A 20,494-nucleotide genomic window follows, 5' to 3' on the forward strand; every position below is an offset into this window, starting at 1 on the left:
CTTATTCTTCCTGCTGATTTAGTCCCTCCCCCAAACCCTCCAGTGCTGAGAAAAGCTCCCTGTCACAATCTGAGCCATAGCGCAGGGCTGTTCTATGAAGGAAATGATTCAGTGTTATGCTGAACCCAGGCTGGGCTTGAGGCGAGTGATTTCTTTTCTTGGTTTATTCTTATTTAATGCAACATGTAATTTAAAGGCTAAAAACACTCCCATTTGTAAACCACAGACCCAAACCTTTTTTTTTTTTCATAGTTCCTTAAACATTTTATTCCAATTAGATCATGTGACTTTCAAAGACACAGAATGAGTTCCCAAACAAGTGCATTCTGTTTTAGGGGGAAAACATTTTTGAGCGACATTTTGTTTCTGTTTTAAACGTTTACTAAGAATGAGATGTCCCTCTAATGGTTTAAATTCACCACCAAAAAAAAAGAGGGAAAAAAGGGTTCTTTTAAATCTGTTCTTCACTTGTGCCTAAGTATATTAGGTAAATGTGATTGACTCTAGTGGAATAAAGTTTAATTGAACTCTTCTACAGGGCAAGTAAGAAAAGCTAGGTCTAAACAGTAAAACAGAGATTAACAAAGATTAAGGATGACTCTAAATGGTCTGTTTTGTAAAATTCAAAACGGGACAGCTATGTGGAGAGAGGCAGAGTTTTACAAGAACCCCTGGATTTGCAGAGATCTAACTGGTCCACCTTAGTGCTGGCACACACCCTACCTCACTCCACTTACGTTCTCATTCCATCCTTGGCTCCACACCTGGTGGCTGAGTGCTTTAACAGTGACTATCTGTGAAACAGACATTTTCCTGCGTGAAGCTACAAAGATCAGTTTTTAAGATGACGTGGAATTCATTTGGGCTTGTTTTACGCCAAGTAAACTGATTCAAAGAGAAATAACAAACTAATAAAGAACAAACCTTCAAGTGCCAGATACTTTGAAATATAGGATCCAAAAACTTCCAAGTGATTTTACCCAACGACACCACATTAGATAAGAGATTTGAGTTAGATCAATTTTTTCCTTGTTTTTGGACTTAAGAAAAACTTTTTTGAGATATTGATGTACCATAAAATTCACCCATTTTAAGTATACAGTTTGATGAGTGTTAGTTAATGTATACCGTTGTGCATCCATCCCCACAATCCAGTTTTAGAAAACATCCATCATTCAAAAAATTTCCTTAGGCTTGTTTTATCATTTGCTTTTAAGAGAGAAATTTTCTCCTCTGTACTTCTGAGAAAATTCTGGTATTATTTAGTCACATTATTATATTCCAAACTAAGTATCAATATCAAAAGACTTGTTCTTAAGAATTAAACTGAGGAAAGCAACTGAATGTAGTGTTCCTTAATCCTGGAAAAAAATTCTGCTAAATTTTTATTTTATAAATATGAATATAGTTTATTCTACAAAAAGGCTGAAGGTCATTATTTTGTCTGTGTGCTTCTATGAAGGCAAGGTCTAACAGAAAATGTCACTGTATGCAAGTAAATGTCTAGTCCTTTATCAAGGATGACAAAAGTTTGGGATGGGAGAAGAATTAAAAATAGGAGCTTCTTCTGACTGGAGAGTGTCAGTCACAACGGTTCCCACTGTCGGGAGAAAGACACACCTCTCTGCCTCTACTCTTCTTTAATTTATGTACAGAAGAGGCCACCAAATGAGATCTGGGAGGATGAAGATGTGCTCAAGACCTTTCCTCAGATAGGTGGGGAGTAGCCAGGAAAGGTGACTCCTTGTGAGAGGGGAAATGGGCTGTAGGCAAAGGCTTCTGTGACACCAGGCTGGCAGACAGTGCCCCAACGGTCCTTCTTCCCTGGATGGTGGCTCCAGGACTTTGAGATGGCAACCAGGCATATCAGTAGCCACAGTTCTGCTGACTCGTCCCCCCATCCCCACCCCAATGAATCAGAATCTCTTGTGGTGGGGACAGGGGCATCAGCATCTTTAGAAGCTTCCCAGATGAGTCTCTGCCACAACCAGGGATGAGAACCTCAGCTCTAAACCAAGCAAACTCTGCAACTCCTAAGTGTGTTCTTCATCTTGGCTTAAAGGAAGCTGACAGCCAAACTAGGGGCAGCCCCTTAAGCAATTCAAGCAGCCTCAAGGTTCAGATCACAAGTTCAACTACCTTCAGAGTCCAGGTTAATGATGGAAAGGCAGGGGTTCAGACGGATTTGGGGGCGACCAGAGGGCACCTGTCCTCTCCAGATGACTGTGGCCCTGTGGAAGTACACATCCAGTGATGCAGATCTTCTGACTTTTCAAGATAAGCTGCAGAAATTGGTATTTTTTTTTTTTTAGAAATTGGTATTTTTATATGAAATTAATGTAAAAAATCTTGGCAATTAATTCAAATTAAAACAAAACCTTGGTTGGTCAATCTGAACATGCTCCCAGGACTCAGTATGACACCAAGCAAGAACTTAATGGTATCCATTTGGGATCCAATTTCATTCCTGTTTCCATCCCTTTCCTTTTCCCATTTTCCAGGTGGCCAACTTTTTTTTCTTCTCATGTAAAATTGCTAGAGTCCTTGTTGAAACAAACTGAAGACAAAGACAAGAACCAAAACAACAGCCTAGGATCCCTACCACCATTTCTCTTGCAGGTAATCTTAATAGCGAAAACCCTACCTGTAAGTCTTCATCCTAAAAAGAGACAGGTTGAAAGCAAGATGCTCTGCTGTCATGCTTATGAAGGACCTGCGTTGAGACTTCCCCTCAACCCTTAAAGAATTCAAATACCTTACCACGCTATGTTACCCATCCTCTCCTCTCAGACTTGTGATGGGATATGACACCAAAACCTGGGTGTCTAAGGGAACTGCAGTGATGGAGAAAAGTGGGCGCAGTTCCCTTCCTCACCACCAGGGCTCCTTCTCTACCCACCTCCCTCACAGCCCAAGGAGGCTGACAGGACTTGAAGGGGATTAGAAGGACAGGACAGGTCAGGTCCAGCAAGGGCTTACAGTTCTTTTCCATCCTGTTAGGTGTGGACAGCGTTGGGTGCTGGAAGAACACTCCTCTTTACCTGCCTGGATTAGAAGGATTTGCGCCTAAAACTTAACATCAGGGAGAGTTTCCAAGGAGAGGCCACAGTCAACACCAAAAGGGTGTGCCCCAGCGGAGGTGTGAGATTCCAGCTGGGAAACTGAAATTAGGAAGAGGATGCTATGGATGATGGGCCTATCGTAAAAGGCCAGAAAAGAATCCTGTCTTTGTTAAACCTTACTCAACAAAGTGCATTTCCCCAAACACATTTAAGGTTTAACACTGGAGTCACACTGAATTTCTACGTGTTGGGTTTTTTTTTATGGTCTGGGTTGCCTTATGATTATTACTTTCATTAAGTTTAAACTAAAGACTTTCTCACAATATATTTTCATCTGAGATTTGAAATCAACATTTAAAAAAGCCAAATGACAAAATGAATTGGGGTATGAAACTAAAGGATTTAAAACTTTAAATGAGATTACCACAGAGACTATAAAGGCTGTAAATGATGAAGCAGTAAGGACAGTTTATTTCCTCCCATCTAAAAGGGGTGATAGATCTGTAGAGACCTTCCCCAAAAAACTGTGGGTGAGAAGGAAGGTAGACCAATGGCCATACTCCCACCTTAGAGGTTACCAGCTCAGGTTCTCATCCACAGGTTCAACCAGTCCAACAAACCAGACCAGATAATAAGCAAGAGGAAGTGACTGGAGCTCCCCCACCTCTCTCTGCTTGGATTGTTAACAAGCGGAGAAAGGAGCAAAGAGGCCATGGGAGCTAGAAAGAGCTTTCCAAATGGCCTCCAATAATACCCCTCTCTGGATAACCACATCCTACCTGGTCTCCTCTCCCTGGAACTCAAGGCATTTAACAGACAACACCATTTTAAGCCTACCTTAGAGCACGCGATGGAGAGAAAGTATATACTACAACTTCCATTTAAGATGTAAGGTATGAGGCGGAAGAATCCAAGTATGTGTGACAGAGTGAAAGCCACCTGTTCATGCAGGGGAAATATCCAGGTGAACAGGCTGGGAGAAAATTGCCAAGAGTATGACAATTTAAGATTGGCAACTGGTAGGGCTCAATTCAACCCCACATATTCCTAAGCAGGCACTGTGCCTGTGCCTTGCTCTGTATTAGATGCCCAGCGTTAAGGCAGCACCAAGGAGGTGGGCTGCAAACATTTGCTGGTTGAACACTGAGCCTGTTGGCTATGCTGGGTACTACACAAGCCACAACAGGCATACCAAGATGAAGATGACATGAATCCTACCTCTTAAGACCTCAGAGATTACAGATTAATGAGACACACAACTACAACTCTTACATAAAAGCAAGTGATGGTGGGCTTCCCTGGTGGCGCAGTGGTTGAGAGTCCGCCTGCCAATGCAGGGGACACAGGTTCGTGCCCCGGTCCGGGAAGATCCCACATGCCGTGGAGCGGCTGGGCCTGTGAGCCATGGCCGCTGAGCCTGTGCGTCCAGAGCCTGTGGTCCATAACGGGAGAGGCCACAACAGTGAGAGGCCTGCGTACCACAAAAAAAAAAAAAAAAAAAAGCAAGTGATGGCAACTATTTAATAGAATACAAAGCTCTCCAGGAATAAAGAAGAGGAATGGGCGAATTCCCACTGGGAGTATCTGAGAACACTTGTTGGAAGAGGTAAGAGAGGAAGCAGGACTTGAAGCATAAGAAGGGCTCATATAAACAGATACAGGAAAGACATCCAAGTAAAGAGAATAGTGCTTTGCACAAAGCCTACAGGGCAGGTAGGAGTGGGGAGCAGCAGCTGGGATGGTGGAGAAGCCCCTGCTTCTTTCACACCTCTTTGGACAGAGCAGGTCTCTTACTACCTGGAGCCATGGAGAACTGGGAAGGCCAACTGTGATTTTTGCAGGCATTATGACTGAAGAAACAGAAATAGACTATGATTTCTGTCAAAATAAGGCCCAAAACAAAGGCTCAGAGTAAAGAGCAGAAAACAGAGATTAAAGTTAATGAAAGCTAAAATGTTTGGAGAGACAGAGAAAATAACAAAAGTATAGAAAGCTCAATGACTCTTAATCTTGCCAGCCATCCTTAACAAAACAAAATCACGAAGTAGTGAGAATAAGGCAAAGACAGACCAACTTTCACAGAAACTCAGGGTTGGTCCTTCCACAAAGAAGGGAAACAGGTGCCCTCTGCCTAGTAAATTTCTGTGCAGTCTTTTAAAAGTGAGCTACTGAATGAATGAACTCACTGAACTGAATTATTTCTACTGAGTTTTGTATCATTCTTTCTGGTAGTCCAAAAACTATACCCTCACTTAAATTTACCACTATTTGGAAAGCCTTCTTTTTCATCATCAAAGTGTCCAGAGGACAGAAAACCAAGGGATAATGTCCCAGAGGAAAAGCCCCCAGCTCTAAGCCCTCTTTACCTTTCTGGAAGCTTTTCTGTCTTGGATTTCTTCATTTAAAATCAGTATCCTGAGGTGGTGTAAGTTCCAGCACTGTCTTCCAGTTCCCAAATAATTTCCGAGCACCCCTTTTGGAGAATCCACAGCTCCTTGTATGTGTGTGTGATGAATGAGCGTTTAGAAGGCATTGCTCAGGGCCTGCCGAGATTCCTTATAGGACAGGCTGACAGGTAACCAACCACAGAGCCTATGATGTGACGTGACCTTTTCCCCTCACGTTGCCAAACAGCTGTCCCTGAGGCAGATTTGAAAGCTGTGTAAAGTGTGGTGCTAATGGAAAAATCTGGTGGCAAAGGGCTTCAGTAATTTGCAATTCTTCCCTGTAAGCTGCATTGCTGGAATGGTTTGACACGCAAACCATTCCCTCCTCCCTGACCGGCTTATGGACTTCCACGTCTCCACCCTGCTGTGCTATAAAAGTCAGTATACCATCGGGCTGACTCACCACCTGAAGAGGTGGAATACTGGCTAGGGGACATGCCGCATGAAGCCAGCAGGTACTTCTACCTCCTCTGCCAGGTCATGGGAAGACAAAACAGGCTTTGTCCTCACAGTTGGAGGGAACATGCCAAATGGGCTGCCTCAAAAAACACTGCCATGGGGTGGCCCTGATTAGAATAAAAAATCCCAGTCAATCAATCTGAAATGCTAGGGAAAAGGAAATAAACCAGCCGTCACTTGGTGGATACGCTGTCTTACATGAGCGGGATACTGAGAGCAGAGGAAGAGTGAACTTTTTTCTGTTTTAGTTAGAAGAACGTAAGAACTGATGCACGTGACTAACGTTTTAAAGAGATTAAGCAGTTGGGCTTATGAATTATTAGAAATGTCACCTCTCTCTCCCTCTGTTATATTTCTGATCTTGGCATATTCTCCCCCTTTCTTTCAGGAAACTTTTTTTTATTTTTGGCAGTGTTGGGTGTTCGTTGATGCGCGCGGGCTTTCTCTAGTTGCGGCGAGCGGGGGCTACTCTTCGTTGTGGTGCGCGGGCTTCTCATTGCGGTGGCTTCTCTTGTTGCAAAGCACGGGCACTAGACGCGTGTGCGTCAGTAGTTGTGGCTCGCGGGATCAGTAGTTGTGGTGTGCAGGCTCAGTAGTTGTGGCTCGCAGGCTCTAGAGTGCAGGCTCAGTAGTTGTGGTGCACGGGCTTAGTTGCTCCGCAGCATGCGGGATCTTCCCGGATCAGGGCTCGAACCCGTGTCCCCTGCATTGGCAGGCGGATTCTTAACCACTGCGCCACGACAGAGGTCCCCTTTCAGGAGACTCTTAAATGTGCCTGCTGTACAGAAGCACTTGAAATGCCTTTGCCTAATAGATGGTTGATGCAAGAAAAAGGCACTCAGAAAGTGGACAGGGAAGGGAAAATTTGGCAGGACAAGCTGAATCAATGTTTGCAAAGCTGATGGAATTTATCAACTAAACCAGATACTGTGAGACTAAATTCAGAAAATCCCATGACTATCACTTGATTCTATCCAACAGAGATCATGTCCAAAATGCAAAAGATCCCTTGGAGAGAGAACTGTTCCAATTAATAAAATCACAGAAAAAGGAGCTAAAATAAATTTAGTACTTGTGACTATTAATAGAAAATTGCTTCCATAAACTATTACTCTAGCACCAGCTCCTTTAAATAAAGGTTTATATGATGAAATGTAGCCAGTCCACAACCTCTGATCCAGCTGGTAGAAATGTCACGAACCACTCAAATCTGCCTTGTCACAAACAAGACAAACTAAGAGTACAAAGATTTAAATTTCAGGATAAGAACAAATCCCATGAATCCAATAATTTTTTCTCTTGGTCCAGCTCTCCCTCATGTCTGTAGTTCTGCTTTTCATTCTGTTGGTTAGAAAAGCCTTCTGAATATTACAGAATATTATTCAATCTGAATTTTCAGCCATGGCTTGCTCCAAGAACTACTAGGATTAGAAATCTGGTCACTCACTATTTTTAAAAATCCTCAAAGTAGTTACATATTTATTTTTAAGCTGTGAGATCACTTGTCCATACAGAACTGCCAGCTGAGATCACTAATGCTATATATGTAAGTGGCTGCATATTTTAAACACTTCTCTTGTTTTCAGGCTTGATAATGAACTGCAACCCAAAAGCAGAACCAGGCTTTAGCCTCTAAAACATGAACATACTTTCCCTAAAGCACATGGAATAGAGTGCACTCCAAAAATATCTAACAAGGCAGCCAAGGGAGGAAAGATAGAATCATAATTATTTTTTGACTTAGAACTTCTACAACTGTATGAATGAATCTTACCAAGTCTGATTTCCTGGTTGGGTCTTATTTGAGGTTTTTATTAGAGAAGTCTACTCAATGCCATTTTAAAATATGTTGCCAGAAAAGAGCAAGAATTCATTATCTCTGTGAATTTGAGAACTATGCTAACTATTTTTCATGCCAGATCAAACAGCCTTTTATAGAAAAGGTCCCCAAAGCAGAAACTGTGAGCTTTAGTCACTGATTTTCCTCCAAACCCATTCAAACCTTTCTCAGAAATTGCACAAAGGAGATGAACAGGAATTATCCGGGACACAGGAGGAAGGAAGCTAATGGGCTCAACTAGCCCACCCAAAGTTCTTCCAGAAAGAGGGGAAGTGTTTAATCAGAAACAAATGTCAATACTCACGATGGGAAGTCTGCGGGTGAGCAGGGCACAAAATACTCAAGTCCTTGTAGGAAGGGCTGTTGTAATCCTTTGCCTCACTATGCAGTCTCCTAATGATAGCAACAGCTCAAGTTCTTAACATAGCCAATCTCCCTGTTGGGTTTTTATTTTGTGTTTTTTCTTTTTTGTTGGCACCCACAGTGTATCAGGGCAGCAATCGACAACTGAAGGGTACTTTGCCCAGCACTCAGGACTAGCAAGAGCCTGGATTCTATCCTTCCTACACCCAGGTCAGCTGGTACTTGCTGGGAGATAAGTCATCCTTCCTCGGCTTAGCTGGAGAGCTAATCGCCTGTCTGAAATCTGATGCTTAACCCATTATGACTCGCTCATGGTTTGAAGCAAAAATCTTATAAGGCGAAGCTGGCTACAGCTTAAAACCAAAGCCTTGAAAGTTTATAAAACAGGCAAGCCCTGACAAGGGAGGGACTCTTCAGAGCCTCTTGGGGGCTGGACAAATTCTGGGGTTCTGATTAACGAGACAAGCAAGACTCTAAAGCCCAGGGTCCCTGTTTGTAGGTGGTCTTGGCATTTTAACAGTAATGAAATTCAAATGCAAATACTTCTTACTTAAAAAAATAACTATCTTACCAAACACCACCACTATAAGAAAATAAATCATTTCATTTATAAACTTCAGTGTGAAATTAGCCTTCAAATAACTAACAACGGGGCTTCCCTGGTGGCGCAGTAGTTGAGAGTCCGCCTGCTGACGCAGGGTTCGTGCCCCGGTCCGGGAAGATCCCACATGCCACGGAGAGGCTGGGCCCGTGAGCCATGGCCGCTGAGCCTGTGCGTCCGGAGCCTGTGCTCCGCAACGGGAGAAGCCACAACAGAGAGAGGCCCGTGTACCGCAAAAAAAAATAAAAAATAAAAAAATAATAATAATAATAACTAACAACGAAGTTTCATTTGAAGTTGAAACGCATAATCTAATTAAATCCAATTAGTAAACACATCAAATAACAGGATGAAGCTGCATGATATACTAAATATACAAATATAATTTATATATATATATATGGTATTAGAATACGTTTGTTAATTTGTCTCTATGAAACAATTCACACGAAGAAAAAAAATAACCCCTGGCAGGAAGGACATGTTATTTGTAATCATTCTATTTGTGGGTTTTTTTGTAGTTTTCTTAAATACATACTTTACCCTTGATCTGTTTAATCGGATCTTCACAGACACTATACTTCTGATTTTTAATGTCAACAGAATGCCTCAAACAAAGGAAAATTACTTTCCATATTCAACTTCTGGCTTAGCCATGGTGGCAAGTCGTGTTTTGCCATCTGAAAATAAGGAAGGGAGATTGAACAGGAGAAACCAAAATCCTGGCTAGCTCTTATGTATGTTTTTATGTTAGGCAACTCTGTGTTACCCTCTCAGCTCTTCTGATAACCACTGAACACACCGCTTAGGGGAAAATGCAAAGTACAAATAGTAACACTCATTTAATCCTCTTGCAGATTGCATCAGGAGACCCTGGAAGGTCAAGAAGGGTACCCATGAATTAAAGCAGCCCCAGTTTCTAATCAGCTTACTCTCTGTCTTTGGAGTAATACAAACACAGAGGTCAGGTCGAAGACTCACCACCATGAACACACCACCTCTGCCATGCTCTGTGACATTCTTCATTGATGGTCTCAGAAAACACCAGGTGGGCTCTAGCCAAACCAGTCAGTGCAAATTGGTCTTGTACTTGACAAACAGCACGCAATCCCTGCTGTCAGGTTCACCGCAGTGGGCTCAGAGTTCTGTTTGAGAAATGCTCCTGCCCAGAAAAAATATTTACACAACGGAGAGTGGGCTGCACTGCACTGCAGCCTTCTGCCTGCTCGGCCATGAGTCTTTGGCTCTCTCTGATTGGCCAGGTCTTATCAGTGGCCTTTGTACCTAATTTAAGATAAGCATGGAGAAAAAACCTGGAGCCAAATAACTGACCAGGGTAACAAGATTTTATGAAAGTTATTATATTAATTTAAAATGACAACCAAATGTTTAATGTTGTTCAATAAGTATATTAAATGAGTAAGTATGCATCTGTCTGGGAAAATTTACATGTATTTAGGCTGTGAAAGAGAACAGCAAGAGAGGGAAAAACTGTAATAAACTAGCAAAGGCAAGTATTCGCAGAAATAAAAATAGTTGATGGCAAGCATAAAAAGTCACTCCCGAATGCTCATCTATCCATTTCATTTAACTGTCCAAGGACAGTAATTCAATTCTTTCCCCAGCATCACAGCATCCGGCAGAGCCTGGCACAATGGCACCTGAGCCGGTGTTTATTAGATCAGGAACTCATAACAGAGAGAGCAAAACAAGAAGAATGGTGATTTCTCCTGACATCTGACCAGCACTTTACATTGTGTTTTTACGGTTGTTGTTTTATTTTTTTATTCACAACAATCCTGTGAAGAAGGTAGGACAGGTATTATTATCTTCATCTGACAAATAAGCCACTTGTTATTTGGCTTCTAAAGAGATTCTAGGCTCTGATTAGTTTTACAACATTAATTAGTGTTTACAGAGGCATCGATCAGTACACTCAGTTTACAACATGATGCAAAAACTTGGCGAAAAGCAGACGGTCCCTATCCCTAAATTCTTCAGAAATACAGCAATTTACCTAACCAATGACCCCCATTTACTTACTACTTGGCTATAAAAAAAGAGAACAGTCAGCCATGAGCAATTTATGATGTTCATAAGTCATTACATTAACAAATGACATTAGGGTACTCTTAGTAATACCATAATAAAATGTTTTAAATTAATGAAAACAAAACTGGACCAGTCAATAGAAGTAGGATAAAGGATCTGGTGAAAAAGAGATAAAACTATGACCAACAATTGGTAATGAGGGGGCTGCCAGTAAGAAGGAAGATGCAATCTGGAAGGGGTTCACAGGTAAGGTTGCCAGGTTTAGCAAATAAGAATACAGGACAGGTAAATTTCAATTTCAGATAAACAAAGAATACTTTTATAGTATAAGAATGACCTCTATTTTATCTGGATACTCTGTCCACAAGGAGACTTCAACTTCCACTAGAATGTAAGATTCTTGAAAGCAGGGATTTTTGCCTGTTTTGTTCACTGTTCTATTCCCAGGGCCCAGAATGATATTTTTGGCACATTGTAGGTGCTCAGTAATATTTGCCATGTACTAGTTAAGTTTATTTCTTAAGCTGTGATGGTATGTACATGGGTGCTTGTTATATAAACTTTACATATTTTGTATTTCTGAAATGTACAGTAATACATTTACAAATTACAGCATTAACTAACTGCTCTTATAAGGGGAGGGGGTGGGGGGAGGGATGGAGTGGGAGGTTGGGGTCAGCGGATGTAAGCTATTATATATAGAATGGATAAACAACAAGGTCCTACAGAATAACACAGATAACTATATTCAGTATCTTGTGATAGGGACTTCCCTCGTGGCTCAGTGGGTAAGACTCCATGCTCCCAATGCAGGGGGCCCGAGTTCAACCCCTGGTCAGGAAACTAGATCCTGCATGCATGTCGCAACTAAGAGTCCACATGCCGCAATTAAGAGTCTGCATGCTGCAACTAAGGAGTCCGCACACCGCAACTAAAGATCCCACGTGCCTCAACGAAGATCCTGCATGCTGCAACTAAGACCCGGCACAGCCAAAATAAATAAATAAATATTTTTAAAAAATCCTGTGATAAACCATAATGGAAAAGAATATGAAAAAAGAATGTATATATAACTGAATCACTTTGCTATACAGCAGAAATTAACACAACACTGTAAATCAACTATATTTCAAAAAAAAAAAAATCAGTACCTTTTACCCAATCTAACTGAAGGACTCAAAGGGGAAGTCAGAGTATAAAAGGACTTGTGAATGGTCCCTTACCCAGTTTAAACTCTAAACAGGGACGTGACCATGGGATGATCAGTCTTCAGGTGTGTTTTGCAGCCAAGGGCACAGTTTAACTAGGTGGTACTTTTCTCATCTGTCTTCTTTTGCATCTGCTTTATTCCTAAGACCGTGGAAAGTGTTTCTTTTGCCAGTGCTCTGACTCCACCATCACACAGGATTTCTCCTCATGTTCTACAGAGCCCAAAGCAGTGATTTTTCAGGGGTAAGGGTAGGGAGGGAGACCCCTTTTGGGTATAACACTTCTAGGGGAAGTACAGTTTAAAAAAGCATATTTAATATTACACTTTATTTTTGGAAAATGAAAAAAAACCATATAATTTACTCCACATTTAAAACTTCTACTAAACTATCCAAATAATGTAACTTTTTCTCATGGGAAGGATCAGTAACCAGCCTTCATTAGCTGCCATAAAGCTCTCTTTATCCCATCTTAATCTGGGTTTGTAAATGTTCTTATGTTAATTATATTTCAAAAAGTATATTTATAACTCACATACACTTTTGCATTGTTTGAGTTTGGCTTTTTTTTTTTAACAATGGGCAGGTATCTCTTTTGTAATACAAAGTGAGAAAAGAAAATGTAAAATAAAGATTTTTATAAATATAATCTCCACTATGTAAAATGCATAAAATTTAAAGAAGGAAATAATGCCATTTGCAGCAACATGGATGGACCTAGAGATTGTCATACTGAGTGAAGTCAGACAGAGAAAGACAAATATCATATGATATCGCTTATATGTGGAATCTAAAAAAATGGTACAAATGAACTTATTTACGAAACAGAAATAGAGTCACGGACATAAAAAAAACAAACTTATGGTTATCAGGGGGAAGCTGGGGAGGGATAAACTGGGAGATTGGGATTGACATATACACACTACTGTATATTGATATAAAATAGGTAACTAATAAGGACCTATTGTAGAGCACAGGGAACTCTACTCGAACTCTGTAATGACCTATATGGGAAAAGAATCTAAAAAAAGAGTTGATATATGTGTATGTATAACTGATTCACTCTGCTGTACAGCAGAAACTAACAACACTGTAAATCAACTATACTCCAATAAAAATTTAAAAAATAAATAAGTTAAATTAAGAAAAAAATTTTAAAGGCCATATGGAAAATGAGCAAAACATTTATTTTGGGGTGGTGGTATTACCAGTAATTCTTGCTTTATTTTTTTGGAAAACACTAAACTTGTGTATTATAAAATTTTCTCTAATGAGTTTCATATATATGTATGTGTATGTATATGTATACATAATGTATACATGTATATGTATCTGTGTATGTACATACACACATATATTTATACACATATATGCATATATAAAATTAAAGTAATTGTGTATGACTAAGCCTCTAATCAGATTTGCTTACAGGCTTACAGAGGTCATGGTGATTAGAATAAACAAAAACCTTCCCTTGCCTTGTCCAGGCACCTCTGTGCAATAACAATTCACACCCTGACACCCCAGAAGTCACAAATCAGAGAGCTTTTCTTCACTTTCAGACTCAGTCCCCAGACCTGTTAGGCAGGACACCAGGTGAGGAAGAAAGGTTATAAGTGTATCATCAGACTTCAGGAACAAAGGAAAAGGGATACTCCAGGACAAGTCAAGTTGGAAAGGGAATTAGGGTCACTTGGGGTAAGTATCTAAACCCTTGAATATATTGATTCTGCCAGAGATACCAGAGCGTTCCGAGGCACCAACAACTTCGAGCCTCCTTCCTCTGAGTGTGTGAGAAGAACTGAGGGCAGGAGAGGGAAGGGAGATCATAGCATCACAGGGGGACTGAAACCCGCCCACAACTCTCAAGAAATTTCACAATGTTTCAATCTCTTCCCTTATCAAATACTCGACTAGAGAAACAAGTAAGAATCCTGACTTTCCTTTCTTCACTTAGGTAAGTTACTGAGCTTTTCTGTGCCATCATATAGGGATGACAGTGGTGGTAGTGGTGATAACAGCATACTCTCCTAGGATTACTATGACTATTAAATATGATAATGCAGGCAAAACATCTTGGGCACCATGGTAACACTAAGTGTTCATTAAATGTTAGGTATTGTCATTCATATTTTATTAATGACAGCAGTCCTGAGCAGAATCTGTAATAGTCCTGAGAAGTTGAGCACTAGAAAGGATAGGAAACAGAATGAACAGAGTAAGATCAGTTGTTGCATAATAAACAATTGAGTTTATTTAGGTTTGGTTTGGGGCAAGCTAGAGCATCTTTCCAGAGAGGATAGTTGCAGCTGGGATGGCTGAAACAGAAAGCCACACACAGGCTGGGTGGGCCCAATTCAGAGGTCTCCTCCTTCTGCTGTTGTTTTACAACTTACACGGCAGTTGTGTGCACATTTCTGGTGCTCCCATTGGTTCTAACCCTGCAGGTGGATACACTTACTGATGTCTTACACATGGAGAAACAGTCCTGCCCAATAATTCATGGTTAATGCAGGAGATGGGTCTCCCGATTCCAATCCACATTCTCTCCATTACCCAGTGCTCAGAGCCAGCAGAGTGAAGACCTTGGACTCAAGCACTCCACAAGAATTCCCACATACACAATTACTGCTCTCACACGTTCTGCTATTTGGCAGATAGCTCAAAAGAGGAATGAACACTTAGAGTACCATTTTGGATAGGTTGTCATCTCCTGTCATATACTGTCTCTTAGGAGGCTTTTCTCAGCATTTGTTCTATAAATTTCTCCAAAATCTTATATAAGCAATATTGGAATAGATATGCAAACTCTATAGGTCTCTAATATAACCAAAGCAATAATCAGAATACAAGTCTTTATGATTCATAATATATTTGGTTTGCTGCACATTCCCCTCTGGAAAAGTTACTTTAAATAAACAAAAGCTGCTTGGGAGTGGATACTAGGAACTGGTTTTAAGCATTCAAACTCATTTCCTCGTTCATCGTTCAATACCTCATAAAGAAGCGCAAGAGGAGTGTACATTATTCTTGCATCAGCATTCAGTATTTTACATTTATCTTTCAACACTCCAATAGAATTGACTTAGGTAATAATTTACCTAGCTGATTTTTGTACATAAAGACTCTAAAGATAAAAGCAAATTCTCTAAGAGATTAAACAAAACAACAACAAAAAACTTCAATGGACAGAAATTGCTTGAAATCCTAGTTATCTAGGCAACTTATTATTTATCCATTGTTAAAAAAGAAATAAATTAGTTTGAGCAAAGACACACACACACACACACACACACAAACACACTCCAGAACATGGAGTTACCTGAGGCACAGCCGTTAACCTTTGTGGTGTGAGCCATGCTGGCTTGAATCCAAAGACAGATACAGAAAGGAGTGAGGAGTCATGCAAATTTTATGCATCAAGTTCCCAAATGCACTCAACCTGAAACAATAAAGAGAGCCCCATCAAAATAGGTCATTTAAAAATATGCACAACACTAAATCTTAGACTTCTGCTTACAAAGATGACTGCTAATGGAGAGAACAAATTGGAAGGGGGCAGAGACAGCCTGTGGAACAAGGTGGTGACTGCCCCGGACCCGGCCACTGGGTGTTGAGAGTGACACACCCACAGATGCACCTGTGGACAGGTGCTGAAAGCAGGTCTCTAGACACAGTACTCTTATGGGAGATAAAATATGTTCTCCAGAAATGTGACTTTTTAAGGAAGGTGGCCTTCAAATACAAACATGTATCATTCTTATCATTTCACAAACTATTTTTCATTTTTACACTTATCCTTCTTTCCAAATGTTGGTTCAATAGTTTCATTTTCTCAATTGCACCAAAGCAGCTGTTGCACCAAATGCTCATTTTTTTAAACGGTTAACTTCATGTGAATTACTCTGTGATAGCTCAAGTTTTTCACTGACCTAGTCTTTTTAAAACATAAATCTGACCCAGGCAGTCCCTGTCTTAAAAAAAAAAAAAAATCTTCAAAATCTCCCATTTTCCCTGTTGGATAAACTTCAAATGACACAGCACAACATGTGGTTTTGAAACATTAGGGTTTGTTAGGCAACATATTTCTTATTTTATATCGATTCTCTGCTTAAAAGTTAATTGAGATTACAAGACATATTCCAATCACAAAATTTAAAACAAAAAACAAGAAAAAAACCCCACTGCTCCAATCTTTGCTTCTTCAAAATGCCTTTTGAGAAATGTTGGCAAGGGCTTCCCTCGTGGCACAGTGGTTAAGAATCCGCCTGCCAATTCAGGGGACACGGGTTCTAGCCCTGGTCCGGGAAGATCCCACGTGCCGTGGAGCAACTAAGCCCATGCACCACAACTACTAAGCATGTGCTCTAGAGCCCACAAGCTGCAACTACTGAAGCCCGTGCACCTAGAGTCCCGTGCTCCGCAACAAGAGGAGCCACCGCAATGAGAAGCCGGGGTGCACCACAATGAAGAGCAGCCCCCGCTCGCCGCAACTAGAGAAAGCCCGTGCGAAGCCACGAAGACCCAACACAGCCCAAAATAAATTAATGAATTAAAAAAAATGTTGGCAAGGAAAGCAAACAATGGTACAGACAGAAATATTCCATTTCCACTGTGTCCAAATTCTCACTCTAAAGCAACAAAATCTGAAGAAATTGAGCTTAACGAATTCCAAGCTGAAAAATAAAAGTGTCAATTTAGAAACCCACATGAGCTTCCCAAAACAGAATGCTAAAATAAATAACATATCCATTTATCCTGGATTCTAACGCAGCCATTGATGTCATTTAAGAGCTGTTAATGATTAAAAAAACTATTCTGTCATAACCTATTTTGTTAAAAATACATATGTACATATTTACACATCTATTTAAAATAATTAGAAGTAAATACACCAAAATGTTCATTGTGGTTGCCCTTCAGTGATGCAATTATGGATGATTTTAGCTCCTTCATTACGTTTGTAAATAACAATTATTTAAAAAAGAAACATTAGATACTTCCTGTCAACTTGGTTTTATCTGCTTTAAAATGCACTGGAGAAAGAAAAAAGTATTTTAAAACACTACGCAAAAGAAAACTATCAGGCCACAGTCATGGAGATCATAAGAGATTAGAAATATAAACAAATTGGAAGGAAGAGGAACCAGCTGATTGCTTTGATCACACAGGGTGAGGATTTCTTGCTGCTTAGCTAGGGAAATTTTCTTCACTGTTTGAATGGGTTTGCACTATGGTTCAAGGCTGACTACTGAACGCAGCTCAGTGCAAACTCTAAGGACCGGTTTCTACAGGCTGCTTCTGACAGCTGTGCTCCTTGCTTGGCTTTTCCAGCTACAGTGACTACTGCTCAGCTCACCCACAGAGACCTGATTCTCAGCCTCCCACTGGAGGCCCCCAGCTCCCTGCTGGTCCCCAGTTTTTGTCTGGCAGCACACCAGGAGAGCAGGATGACTCTAATCTCTCTATGTGGCAATCACCTGACATTCTGTTGGAAACAGGCACTGGTTCAGGTCCATGGCATTGAACTTGGAGAGTCAGAGATAGCTGAATCAAAAGGCAGACTTCAGGGATAGAGTGAGCATTATGTCTGACAAATGTAGCTTTGTTAAGAAAAAAAGGTGGGGAATGGGTAAACTGAAGAAGGATGAGTGAGTTGATGAGGGGGCAAAAGAAAGAAGCCCAGCTTCTGGAATTATTCAACTAATTACACTTCTAAAAGCCAATAACAACAAAACCTAAGCAAAAACTGTTTACTGGCCTCAATCCAGCCCTTTGTGTTTGTATTCTTGCTTCATAATGGCTTGTAAATACCACCATTTAAATTCTTGAGGGCAAACAGAAGGCCAGAAGAAACAAGCTGCTTGTGTTATGGGTGAATGAAGTATGTGTCAAGGTATTTGGATGGAGATGTGCCCAGAATCTTCCTAGTCAAGCTTCATAAACTTTGGTCCAAGGTTCTCTCCTGTTATTAACCTCTTTCACCTGGCAGAAGATTTTTATCTCAGATTGAAATTGGTCTCTCCCACCCTCCCCCAAACTGAACAATAAAATCAAAATGAGGAGGAAGCCTAAAATTAGGAATCACAGGCATATCACTGGTAAAATAACAAAACATGCCTGTCACTGGGTGTGGATCCTGGCAGTGTCTGTGCAGAAACAACAGTTTTATATTGTGTATTGATTTTTCCCAGTTATTGTTCATGCCTGACAGGTGGCCTCAAATCGCGAGGACTCAGTCTTCTTCATGATATGCAGATTCTTATGTCAGTGAATTGTATAAACCAGAAAAGATTTGGCCGTGATCCATTCTGTTACAGATCAATAAACTGCTTCTTTTCACTGTCAGAGAAGACTGCAAACCAGTAAATCTTAAGTGGTTCAACAGTGGCTTGGTTTTGCTCACTAAGAAAAAGTGCCTCAAAAAGATTTAGGAAAATACATCAACAGAGAAAATAAAGAATTTGTCTTCTTGTCTGTTTATTTTAAGAGACTAATCTGCATTGAAGAACATTTTAGCAGCTCCCCAAGTATGGTGCAGAGAATAACGCAGGCATTGCATGAATTAACCCCATAGATACATTAGCTTAATATGAAACAGATATGAAAAAGAGCTAACTAGATCTTTTCTAAGAACACATCAATGAAAACAAATAAATGAAACAGAAACTTGATGTGCACTCTAGGCCAGCACTGCCAACCAATCAAATGGCATTGCCTTGGTTAGAACCAAGATAATGATGATGATGGCCACAACACTGATGACAATGCTGATGACAGCCAGTGTTTATCAAGCTCTTACGCTATGTTCTCGAAACCTAAAACATCATCTACTCCAAGCTGCACCATTATTTTAAGTACCTTTGATTTTAAAAAAGATATTGCTAATTAAATGGTAATAAAGTGCTTCTTAAAATTACATTAATTGTAAGACATATCCTCATTTCCCAAGTGTTAAAATGTGAAAAATGTGCATCTTGGAATTGGCAAAATGATGTTACCTTTAAAAGCAATTTTAAAAGCACTTAACAGTTATTACCTTAATTAAACCTCACAACAACCCTATGAAGTACAAAAATCCTCTCTTTCCATTTTACAGATAGGTAACTGAGGCACTGGGAGGTTTAAAATGTGCCGAAGTCACACAGCTGGTAAGTGAAAGAGCTACAATTAAAGCTAAGCAATTCGGCCCTACAGCTCATGCTCTAGCCCCTGTGATTAGTGATTTAGAGTGAGGGCACTATTTCTTTAACAAATAACAACATATATGCGCATAGTAAGGTCCCTTTCAAGGAGTCACCTAAGGGATGTATATGCCTATTGCAAGGATGCTCTGTTCAAATCCCTTTTAGGTAGAAAGTTATGTTTCAAAGTTTTATGCAATATTGGTTTTAAAGCAATTGTATTTCCAGCTTTACTCTTTGAGATTACATATTTAAGAGCTTGAGGAGCTACTTATATGACACACAGGGTGTATCTTAGCACTTACTGGTCATACTCTCTTCCAGACTCCACATGATATTAATCAGCTTGATTATCAATCTTGTTCCTTACACTTTGCCATGAATGTCATTTGACTCTTTCAAAAAATTAAGTACACTTAAAATTTTTTCCGCCACTGAGGACAGGTGAGAGATTCTCAGTGGAACTGCAGGAGTTTAAAAAAAGGACAGGATCAGTGCAGCATAACTGGAATAAGAACCTTGCTGCTCAAAATGACAATTATGAAAGGGGAAACAACCATTTTGATGTGTAAGTTCTAGAATGTCTTTTATAGCATATAGTATTTTTCCTAAATTAAAGAAGCAATATCGGGCTTCCCTGGTGGCACAGTGGCTGAGAGTCCGCCTGCCGATGCAGGGGACCCAGGTTCGTGACCCGGTCTGGGAAGATCCCACATGCCGCGGAGTGGCTAGGCCCATGAGCCATGGCCGAAAAGCCTGCGCGTCCGGAGCCTGTGCTCCACAACGGGAGAGGCTACAACAGTAAGAGGCCCGTGTACTGCAAAAAAAAAAAAAGAAGCAATATAAAGAATTTGACAAAATCTAGGCTTCCCTGGTGGCCCAGTGGTTAAGAATCCACCTGCCAATGCAGGGGACACAGGTTCGAGCCCTGGTCCACTAAGATCCCACATGCTGCGGAGCAACTAAGCCCGTGCGCCACAACTACTGAGCCTGTGCTCTAGAGCTCATGAGCCACAACTACTGAGCCCACGTGCCTAGAGTCCATGCTCTGAAACAAGAGAAGCCACCGCAATGAGAAGCCCACACACCACAACAAAGAGTAGCCCCCGCTCGCCGTAACTAGAGAAAGCCCACGCGCAGCAACGAAGACCCAATGCGGCCAAAAATAAATAAATAAAATGAATTAAAAAAAAAAGAATTTGACAAAATATGGAAAAGACAAAACATGCAAAAAAATAATCATTTACTATCTCACAATCCTAATGTCCCACTGTTACC

The 20,494-nt window shown here is 40.6% G+C and overlaps 1 protein-coding gene across 3 annotated transcripts in view; it reads right to left on the bottom strand.

Annotated features, from left to right (window-relative positions):
* The window catches only part of KANK1 (KN motif and ankyrin repeat domains 1), a 192,312-nt gene that overhangs the window by 44,536 nt on the left and 127,282 nt on the right, over positions 1–20,494 (bottom strand). For all 3 annotated transcript variants that reach the window (XM_081236684.1, XM_081236685.1, XM_081236683.1), the window contains exon 3: positions 15,355–15,474. In XM_081236684.1, the coding sequence (XP_081092810.1) occupies positions 15,355–15,391 (37 nt within the window). In that variant the 5' untranslated portion in view covers positions 15,392–15,474. The remainder of the gene's footprint in view (positions 1–15,354; positions 15,475–20,494) is intronic.

Source organism: Mesoplodon bidens (assembly GCF_964165515.1).
Source record: "Mesoplodon bidens genome assembly, chromosome: 6".
Classification (NCBI taxonomy): domain Eukaryota; kingdom Metazoa; phylum Chordata; class Mammalia; order Artiodactyla; family Ziphiidae; genus Mesoplodon; species Mesoplodon bidens.